We start from the raw sequence: 10,885 nt of genomic DNA, 5'->3' as shown, positions 1-10,885 counted from the left end.
TCGTCTTATTCCACTGACCATGCATGTTCCAAAAACAGATCTCATTTTCATCTACAACCAACCCCCACCTCCGCTCCCCTCATGCACCCCCCCCCCCCCCCCCCCCGCCACCACCACCCCCACCACCACCCCCATCCTTCGTGTTGCCTCCTTTCCAAACCCTGGGCTTGTCCTCAGTTCCTGTTCCAGTCCACCAAATCACCTCGCTATTGCTCCACCTCGAGCCCTACCCTCACACCCCCCCCCCCCCCCCCCTCCCCAACATGTCCACCCATGTAAGAATTTGGAGGCGTGTGCGAGCGGGACGTCCACCAATCCCAGGCACTTTGGTGGTATAAAACCCTGAGCATGTATGTGGTTATTCGCTCTTTCTGTCAATCCAGCACTCCTGAATTGGAGGGTGCCACACTTCTAGGTGAGGGTGGTGGACCAAGGGTAGAAACCTGCAGCGAACAACAAAGAAGCAAAAGAGCGCGGATAGGCACGGTTAGGCCAATCCCTTGTGTCTCCAGAAAGGATGGAGAACTCCCACGCAAAGACCCCGGCAGAATGCCTGTCTTACTTCGGGGTGAACGAGGTCACTGGTCTGACTCCTGATCAGTTCAAGAAGAACCTGGACAAGTATGGCCACAATGGTGAGAGAGTGGGGATTACGGACGGGGAGGGGTTGGAGGCCTAACTCAAAGAGGGAAGACTTACGCAGTAACTGTTTAACAGCGAGGCCACGTAGAGAGACTTCTCACTTGACTGTCAAAGAAACATCTCAGTGTGTCAAACTATCCCACAAAGCACACCAGCTTTTGCTCAGATCATTACTCGAGATGTTTTTCCTAAGCCAGCACAAGTGGACTTTACCGGGGAATACTTTGTCGATTTGGGGGCGTATGAGATTCTGCATGTGATGCTGTTTGTAGAGAGGAGTTGCAACAGCTGGTAGAAATGTGGAGACACTGAGAAGCAGAGACTTTGAGGGCTTTGAGGAGCTATTTAAAGATAGCCAAAGAAGATGGCTGGAGAGCGAGAGAGACAGGTGATGGCTCAAGAAGCTTCCTGGGTGATATATGGGGCGGGCATTAACGAGAAAGGCAGATAATTTTAGTCAGGGTAAAATGGGGCGGTCCTTAGATGGCTTAAAGTTGGATGATCCATAGTGTGATTGCAAATCAATAACTACTGGAATGGCAGATTACACTTTGAAAGCTGTGGTACTTGGTTCCACAGTCACTGTAGAAAGGATATTGGTGCTTTTCGTGCAGCTGTAGCTTCGGAACAACATTGTGAGCATGTTCGTCCAGTCATTGAAGATTAACATGGTGAGCCGCTACTTCATTGAGGTTTTTTTCTGTTGAGGTTGGAAATCGAACAAAGGTTGAAACCAAATGAGATCATAGCAACCCTAACCCTAACCCAAAACTTTAGATTGTCATCAATCTGTTTAACTTTAGTTTTTAAAGATTTCATTGTTCATTGAGCTTGTTTCTTCTTGACTGTTTTTCTAACCATGTTTTATTTCTTGTTTTTCCATCTCTGCACTGTCCTTCCTCCTTCACTCTTCTGATGAACCCCAGAGCTGCCAGCTGAGGAGGGTAAGTCCTCACCAACCAAACCAATGTTTGAATTTGAGCAAAAAATGACCAGACTTTTGTTGGGACCCCAGTCGGCTTAACTTCAGTGACCATTACTGAGCTGGAGCTCGCCTACAGCGGGCCCCGGATAGAAACAAAGCAGGAAGCATTTGAATTGTGTAATCCCTACAAGTTTATGACATCATACTTGCCCACAGGCATTGTCAGTCAATCCCTGGTAATGCTGTGCAGTTTAGCCATCATACTTGGCAACAAAGATGACAAATTCACAACTAGAAAACAATCTGAGATGCTTGATTTTTGATTGATTCGACACAATGATTCATGCAAATGTTGATCGAAGTTCGTGCCTTCGTGTTCCTCAGGTAAGAGCATCTGGGACCTGGTCGTTGAGCAGTTTGAGGACTTGCTTGTCAGAATCCTGCTTCTGGCTGCCTGCATCTCTTTCGTAAGTCAACAAGTCTTTAGCAGTACTTTTTAATCATGACAGTCGTTTGTCACGGTGTAATGGGGGTTAATCGTGTCGAGTGACAGTAGTTGATCCCGTGACAGACAGAATAGCAGCAACTAATTCTGCAGAATCATGCCGAATATCCAATATCTCAATAGAACTGACAATCTGATTCAAAAACAATAATAATTGCTGTGGATCACATCGGGGTAGTAGTTGTATTTTCATTTATTTTCCTTGTTCTGCCACTGTTGCTCTTCAGTCAGATCATGAATTTGACTGAAATCAATACAGTTGATTGCCGCTCATTAACACTTAGCCACGTTATCAAGACAACGTTGAGCCCCCTCAAGTGCCTCCACACCTCCTATGTATTTTTGAGGACGACAACTTGAGAGGAGCGAGACAAACTGCGGCGGCTCGTAGGAGGTGTATTAATTCCAATGCCCAGTTTTCACCCCTTCGGGCAGCTGTCACGATGGCCTTAGAAGGCGAATATTGAGGAGCAAGTGAGAGACGGAGGTCAGAAAAGTATAGGGGGGCTCGGGGGCAAGGGTTTATTTTAAGAAGGCCCGAAGCTGAGGAGAGAAACCGAATCCTTCGGGAAAGGTCACGCCTGAAGGAAGGAACGACGGGCCTCCACAGAGAGAGAGAGAGAGTTGACATCAGAAGGAGCAAGAAGCAATGGGAACCTGAGATCATATTAAAAACAATTATGTAACCTTATTACCACATGCAGAAATATTTAAAAGGACAGGTGTCAACAGGATAGAAGGAAGATTACAGACTTTAAAAGACACCAGGGAAAAATTCACACAAATAAGAAATAGATTGACGACCTGTGTCAGTAACATTCGGCTTTTATAGAAAAATGTCAGAACTCTAAAATCTCTCCACATATAGAACTCCTCATCTGAAGCCTCTGCAATCTTTACAAATTGTAATCTGGCATCAGCACAATATTGCAATATGAAAACCCTGTCAGGACTCCTTTCACTCAGATGCAGTCGAATGCACTGGTTGTCGTCATTTCACAGTAACGTCATGGTCCACTGTCCCTGTTGTCTCCATCACACTGACTTCCTCTCAACCACTGTGACCTCAGGTGCTGGCCTGGTTCGAGGAAGGTGAGGAGACTGTCACCGCCTTCGTTGAGCCCTTCGTCATCCTTCTTATCCTCATCGCCAATGCCGTTGTTGGAGTGTGGCAGGTCAGTGGCGGGGAACAGCACGTTGGGCAACGACCCGATTCATCGCGGCGCTGACAGCGAGCGCACAGGTTCAATTTACTCTGGTGTTTCCTTTGGGAACACGGTTGCTCAAGCGGATCATTTTTACAACTTTCTAAGCACAAAAATAGTTTGTGTGTTGAGCAAATCTACCACAAACAATATTATTCAACTGAACTTCAATGCAAACATTCCAAAAGTATCATATGATATGCAGATAAAGTAACCCAGGTATGCTCGAACCACAGGCGGCTGTCATTCCCTTCGCGAGTTTGTGACAGTTTGCCAACAAGTAACTTGCATTCGTTTCAGTCTGTGAGGGAACATTGCAGTCATCACATCATGGCTATCAAAAACGTGTTGCTCCGTACTTGTTTTTCTCCTTTATAGTGCCAACTTAAACAACTTTTGATCAGAATATGTGCACATCATGGCCCAGATCATCTTCTCCCACCTCCAAATACCTGTTCCTTCCAGAGGCGTTCATATGAAACACCTAATGCACCGATCCCGCACATAAATTTGACTTTATTTGAGAAAGAAAGAAACCCAACATCAAAATATACCAGGGACTAAAATTGGAAGAGTGCACGTCGGATAACAGATGTGACCTACTCGTGTATCATCAGTCACTTGTGTATCACTGTAATTGCCGTGAGTAATGACTCAAAGCCTCTTAGAGGACATTGCCAGTGTCGTAGCAAGGACAAAAAGAGTATAGTTTACATTCGAGTAATAGGCCTGTTGTATCAGCGCTCATGTGTCATGAGTCCTTTCCACAAATCAAATGTGACAATATTTCACTTGTGTATTTCATCACTTTCATAAACTGCTGTTTCTTGTCTGTGTCTCGCCACAGGAGCGTAACGCTGAAAGCGCCATCGAGGCTCTCAAGGAGTACGAGCCTGAGATGGGCAAAGTGTACCGTTCTGACAGAAAGAGCGTGCAGATGATCAAGGCCAGAGAAATCGTCCCTGGAGACATTGTTGAGGTGTCTGGTAAGGAATGCAGAGATTCTATGTCTTGTGTTGATGCCTGGTCTGTCTGTTCTGCAGGATTACGATGCAGCACCGACCAGCCAAAGACATCCAACTTACATTTCTGTTTGGGGGAGGGGGGGGGGGGGCGTTTTTGTTTTAGCTCGTGTCAAAGCAGAGTATCTTCTTAATGCGGTGCGAGCGAAGCATTGCAGAGTAGTGCTGCTATGAAAACATGCTGACTGAATGAAAACCAAATCACAAGTATAAATACCCTCACCAGCACCTGCCACCCCCCAGCCCCCACGCCACCCCCCCCCCCCCCCCCCGCCTCTGCCTGCTTCTGTTTGTCAGTGTGTCCACCTGTTGTTGCTGTGGCTCACTTTCCCCTCCCTCCAACAAAGTCGGCTTCACTCTCGCTCGAGAAAATATTTGTCTCCCCTCAGCACCATTTTGAGATCTTGAAGATTCTTAACAGAAATATAGCAAGTCTGCTGCATATTTAAGTCATACATATTACTTGCAGGTGTACAGGTCTATTGTGGTGTGACCAAAATTATGTTATAAAATAAATGTGTAAATGTCAGAACTTCGTGAAAATGTTAAAGCATGATATGACAAAGGAAGGCATGTTGATGAGGTTTTGTCTTGGATCCCAACAGTCGGTGACAAAGTCCCTGCTGACATCAGGCTCGTTACCATCAAGTCCACCACCCTGCGTGTTGACCAGTCCATCCTTACCGGCAAGTTCTTAAGAAAATCACCCAATACTTCATGTAGTTCTTGTGTCCTATCTGCACTAACAGGTTTGATGTAATCTTCTGCTCTTTTCTGCTCTCAGGTGAGTCAGTCAGTGTGATCAAGCACACCGACTCTGTCCCCGACCTCAGAGCTGTCAACCAGGACAAGAAGAACATGCTTTTCTCTGTGAGCGTCCCGCCATTGACCGCAATTTATTATTGTTTTGTTTTTTTCTGGTGCTCTATTTGACTTCGTTTTTCTTAAAATCTCCTCCTCCCCTCTCTGTAGGGTACCAACATCGCTGCTGGCAAAGCCGTCGGTGTGGTTGTTGCCACTGGTGTGTCCACTGAGATCGGCAAGATCCGTGACCAGATGGCTGCCACCGAGCAGGAGAAGACCCCTCTGCAGGCCAAGCTTGATGAGTTCGGCGAGCAGCTGTCCAAGGTTATCTCTCTGATCTGCGTTGCTGTCTGGGCCATCAACATTGGTCACTTCAACGATCCCGTCCACGGAGGCTCCTGGATCCGCGGTGCTGTCTACTACTTCAAGATCGCCGTTGCCCTGGCTGTGGCCGCCATCCCCGAGGGTGAGAAAGAAAAAACATAACCCCACATTGGTTTGTTTTTGTTTTTGTTTTTGTTTTTGTTTTCTTTCATTGCCTGTTGGTCACGCTCATGCTTCTCATTAATGTTTCTCAGGTCTGCCCGCTGTCATCACCACTTGCCTGGCCCTTGGTACCCGCCGTATGGCCAAGAAGAACGCCATTGTCAGAAGCCTGCCCTCTGTGGAGACCCTGGGCTGCACCTCTGTCATCTGCTCCGACAAGACTGGCACCCTCACCACCAACCAGATGTGTGTGACCAAGGTGGGAAATGAGCATTTGCACGAGATTAATAAAAAAATATGTGGCGCATAGTTCTCTACAAAAACAAACAAACAAAAAAAATATATATATATATACATTGTCTTTGACATCTTTCCCGCAGATGTTTGTTGTCAAGACTGTTGATGGCGACCATGTTGACCTTGATGCCTTCGATATCTCCGGCTCCAAGTACACCCCTGAGGGAGAGGTGTAAGTTAGCACTCACTGACATAAAGCCAACGGCAGACATCACACGTATCTACACACAGCATTTGGAATTTGTTAGTGATTTGCCACTCCTCTGTTAGTTCCCAGGGCGGTGCCAAGACCAACTGCAGTGCATATGACGGACTTGTTGAGCTGTCTACCATCTGCGCCCTGTGCAACGACTCTTCTCTGGACTACAATGAGGTAAAATCAAAAAATCTAATTACATTTTTTTAATGTATGAAATGAACTTCCACGGTACAACAAGTCTTCTCTGTCATCCAATTTCTAGTCCAAGAAGATCTATGAGAAGGTCGGTGAGGCTACTGAGACCGCCCTGTGCTGCCTGGTTGAGAAGATGAACGTGTTCAACAGCAACGTCAAGAACCTGTCCAAGATTGAGAGAGCCAATGCCTGCTGCAGTGTAAGTTTACTCCTTCTCACCTTCATTTCACGTTTTCATTTGACTGGTTTAACAAGTACAGTATGTGTCTTTGAGTGATTTCCTATCTGCTAAGCACTTTTCCCTGTGTTTCTTCCAACAGGTTGTCAAGCAGCTCATGAAGAAGAACTTCACTCTGGAGTTCTCCCGTGACAGGAAGTCCATGTCCGTGTACTGCACTCCCGCCAAGGGTGATGGCAGCCCCAAGATGTTCGTGAAGGTCAGTTCCCTCCTTTCCTGCTCCTCTCCGACCTTCACTTTGACCGTGACGCTTTCTGCGGAACACAAAACGCTTGTGTGATCTTTTCTGCAGGGTGCCCCCGAGGGTGTGATCGACAGGTGCACATATGTGCGTGTCGGCACCACCCGTGTGCCTCTGACCAACGCCATCAAGGAGAAGATCATGGCTGTGATCAGAGACTGGGGTACTGGCCGCGACACCCTGCGTTGCCTGGCCCTGGCCACCTGTGACTCCCCACTGAAGCGGGAGGAGATGAACCTCGAGGACTCAACCAAGTTTGCCAATTACGAGGTGAAATATTCTGTCCTTGAGTGGTTTGATTTGGATGCCAGCACATGTGAAAACGTGGATATGAACTGGCCCCACTTGTGATTCTCGCCTCAGATGGACCTGACCTTCGTTGGCTGCGTGGGCATGCTGGATCCCCCCCGTAAGGAGGTCACTGGCTCCATTGAGCTGTGCAGAGCTGCTGGAATCCGTGTCATCATGATCACTGGTTAGTAACACGGATACCTTGGGCCATTTGGAGATCTTAATTGAATCTCTGTCTGGTTTTTAATGTTTACATGACATTTACGAACTTCTGTTTACCCATTTCAGGTGACAACAAGGGAACTGCTATCGCTATCTGCCGTCGTATTGGCATCTTCACCGAGGACCAGGATGTTGAAGGCAAGGCCTACACTGGACGTGAGTTTGACGACCTGCCCTCCAGCGACCAGCCCGCGGCTGTGCGTAGAGCCTGCTGCTTTGCCCGTGTTGAGCCGGCCCACAAGTCCAAGATTGTTGAGTTCCTCCAGGGCTTTGATGACATTACTGCCATGGTAAGCGCTCAGCTGCACCACGGTATTTGATTCACTTATGTTACATGTAGTTTGATGATGGCCTGATGGTCTGATTTGTCTTTCCAACCATAGACTGGTGATGGTGTGAACGATGCCCCTGCCCTGAAGAAGGCCGAGATCGGCATCGCCATGGGCTCTGGCACTGCCGTTGCCAAGTCTGCCTCTGAGATGGTCCTGGCTGACGACAACTTCTCTTCCATTGTGTCTGCTGTTGAGGAGGGCAGAGCCATCTACAACAACATGAAACAGTTCATCCGCTACCTCATCTCCTCCAACGTTGGTGAGGTCGTCTGGTGAGCCGCCCCGCGAACACAAACTCATGATGAATCTGTCATTTGTGACTGTGTTTTGGTTAATCTAGAAATCAATTGAGAAATTAACCTCTCTCTCGCTCTCGCTCTCTCTCTCTCTATATATATATATATATCAGTATCTTCCTGACTGCTGCTCTGGGTCTGCCTGAGGCTCTGATCCCCGTCCAGCTGCTGTGGGTCAACCTGGTGACTGACGGTCTGCCCGCCACTGCCCTGGGCTTCAACCCCCCAGATCTGGACATCATGGGCAAGCCCCCACGTTCCCCCAAGGAGCCCCTGATCTCTGGCTGGCTGTTCTTCAGATACATGGCTATTGGTGGTAAGCGAGTCTGCACCAACTACAGATTTGATTATTTTCAAATATAAATGAAAAACATACATACAGTGATGATGATGCCCCCCCCCTCCCAACAGGATATGTCGGTGCTGCCACTGTTGGTGGTGCTGCCTGGTGGTTCCTTTATGACCAAACTGGCCCCGGTGTCACCTACTACCAGCTGGTAAATGACCTTCTCCATTCTCCCTTCTGAAAGCAATCACATCCAGACGCCGAATAACCTAAACTCTCCCCCCGCGCAGTCCCACTTCATGCAGTGCCACGATGAGAACGAGGACTTCGCCAATGTTGAATGCGAGATTTTTGAGGCAGCTCCTCCCATGACCATGGCCCTGTCCGTCCTGGTCACCATTGAGATGTGCAACGCTCTCAACAGGTACGTACACTGAGTGGTTAGTCTAACCTGTGACGGGCCTTGATTTATACTGACGATTTCTTTTCCTCTGTTCAGCCTGTCTGAGAACCAGTCTCTGCTGCGCATGCCCCCATGGAGCAACTTCTGGCTGCTGTCCGCCATGACCCTGTCCATGTCCCTTCACTTCATGATCATCTATGTTGACCCTCTGCCCGTGAGTCAGACATGCCTGCTTCTCTGCAGCTTGAACTAGAGGCCAGAGGCAGTTTGTCCTCACAGTAATAGGAATTATATTTTATGATTATAGTCCTATTAGGTGCAATGCTTTGATGTGGTTAAGACTATTTGAATTGGAGCCCATTCTGATTTCTGCTCCCCCCCCTCCCCCCCCAGATGATCTTCAAGCTCACCCATCTGAACGTTGAGCAGTGGTTGATGGTCTTGAAACTTTCCTTCCCCGTCATCGCCATTGATGAGGTGCTGAAGTTCGCGGCCCGCAACTACGTTGAGAGTAAGTAGCTTGACAACTGTATTCCCACAACTAATTCATTCATTCATTCATTCATTTATTCATCCTTTTAAAACTATATTAATGTTTTCTTCTTAATTCATTTTTTTTGTCATTTCATCTTCATCTCTATTTAACAATTCATTCTATTTGATCTCTATTTGATTAATTTACATCTGCCATATGTGTGCTGTTACTGTCATTCATCTCCATTCATCATTAACTTACCTTAACCCTCTTTGTTGATTTACAGACTAAATTCAATCGACCCACCACCATTAGCCTGTAACTATTGCAAGGTATTTTACAGCTCTTGCTGTCAGGGCTCATCGCTGCGTATCTGATGTTTGTATTCATGTTTGCAGCCTTTTTTTTTTTTTTTCCCTTGTTGCTGGTCTTGTTCAGTACATCCTGGCTCTTATAGAGATAGACACTGCTGCCTCTCTGTTATCATGTAGGGGTGGGGCTCTGGGGTCTCCTTGCGACATGATTTGAAAACAAATGTGAAGCTGTTCACAAGTTGAGCAGGTGGCATGTTAACATCCGTACGGGGAGATCCCAGAGTGCTGCGCTCTGAATGTGACGTCCTCCACTGAGACGTCCGTTTAGTGTCAGCTTCCTTTGTGGCATGAGGAGATCGTCTGCGAGTTGCCTCTGTCAGTGTGTCTGTTTGGTTGTTCGTGTCTGGGAAAAAAAGTTCATCCGTTCCCATCTTGACCTTCCAATCAAAGCCTCGATCATCCATTCCAAGTTATCTAAAATATCATACGTGAGGAAAATCCTGCAATTTAATGAGAAAACGATGCACACGCAAAAGCGTTTTAGACATAGAATAATGGTGAAATCACCCACTTTAAAGTGCTAGACTTATTATAAATAGGGCCTGGCTAAATGAATGCAAGTATCTGTACAATTTTAATGGCCAAAGGAATACTTCATAGTAATAAGTACATGTTAAGTCACAGTATCTAAATATTCTAATTAATTATAGGCAGCCTAACTTGTTGAGATATGATTAATATGTTAGGTATTTAGATTTTGATTTGATTTTTATTCTCTTCAGGTCCACAAGTAAGATTTACAAAACATGGCATTTTTCTTACTTTCTCTTCAAAATGTATTTCGGTTGATGCAACAATAGTTTTTTTCCTTGGGGGGGTTCTTATGTGATCAGATTTGCAAAACGATTCAACGGTTCAGTTTGAATTGGATTTGATGTTTGTAAGTTGTTTCCTACAGGCTGTTTCTTTCTGTGTTTTGAAACTCGTCGATTCAGGAAAGTTCCCATTTGTCAAAGATTAGCTTTTGACAAATGTGTTGACAAACGTCTCTGTGTTTGTGTCCATTGCTTGACGCATTATGTTTTGTTTAGTTGTTTTTGTTTTTCTTTAAATCCCTACTGGCTTTGATTTTTCTATTCTCCCTTTTTAGCAGGTGTAGAAATTAAATAGAGATGTAGAAGAAGAGGATCCTAAGGGCTGACGAGGAGAAGAGACAGAGAAGAAGAAAGATCACAACCACAGAGGGGAACCATAGTGAACCAGCCAATAGAGGAGAGATGAGAAAACATGGGAAAACAAAACAAACAAAACAAAAAAAATCAATAAAACCTGTCAAAAATGAAAAAAATCCACATGAAAATAGCCTCTATATACGGAAGGAGATTGAATTCAAAATGAAGGGAAGTATCCCTAAAGTAATAAAATATTTAAAGTATTAAATGTATTAAAGGTGATGTTTTTTGTTAACCTTGGATATTTCTCAGCTGTTGTGTTTTTTGTGTCCTCT

General features: G+C 46.0%; 1 protein-coding gene across 1 annotated transcript; it reads left to right on the top strand.

Moving 5' to 3' along the window:
* Positions 1-359: 359 nt before the first annotated feature.
* atp2a1l (ATPase sarcoplasmic/endoplasmic reticulum Ca2+ transporting 1, like) lies at positions 360-10,850 on the top strand. Its single transcript, XM_080517242.1, has 23 exons — positions 360-635; positions 1,569-1,586; positions 1,952-2,034; positions 3,143-3,247; positions 4,125-4,263; positions 4,905-4,985; positions 5,084-5,169; positions 5,272-5,569; positions 5,682-5,848; positions 5,970-6,058; positions 6,157-6,259; positions 6,348-6,479; positions 6,601-6,717; positions 6,811-7,029; positions 7,123-7,234; positions 7,339-7,562; positions 7,656-7,876; positions 8,014-8,216; positions 8,312-8,397; positions 8,477-8,610; positions 8,686-8,803; positions 8,983-9,100; positions 10,529-10,850. The coding sequence occupies exons 1-23, from the start codon at positions 518-520 to the stop codon at positions 10,546-10,548; spliced, it is 2,991 nt and encodes a 996-aa protein (XP_080373368.1). The 5' UTR covers positions 360-517; the 3' UTR covers positions 10,549-10,850.
* The last annotated feature ends 35 nt before the right edge of the window (positions 10,851-10,885 follow it).

This window comes from Blennius ocellaris (assembly GCF_963422515.1).
Source record: "Blennius ocellaris genome assembly, chromosome: 21".
NCBI lineage: Eukaryota > Metazoa > Chordata > Actinopteri > Blenniiformes > Blenniidae > Blennius > Blennius ocellaris.
Note: the sequence above shows the minus strand (reverse complement) of the source record. Positions and strands in the feature narration are given on the sequence as shown.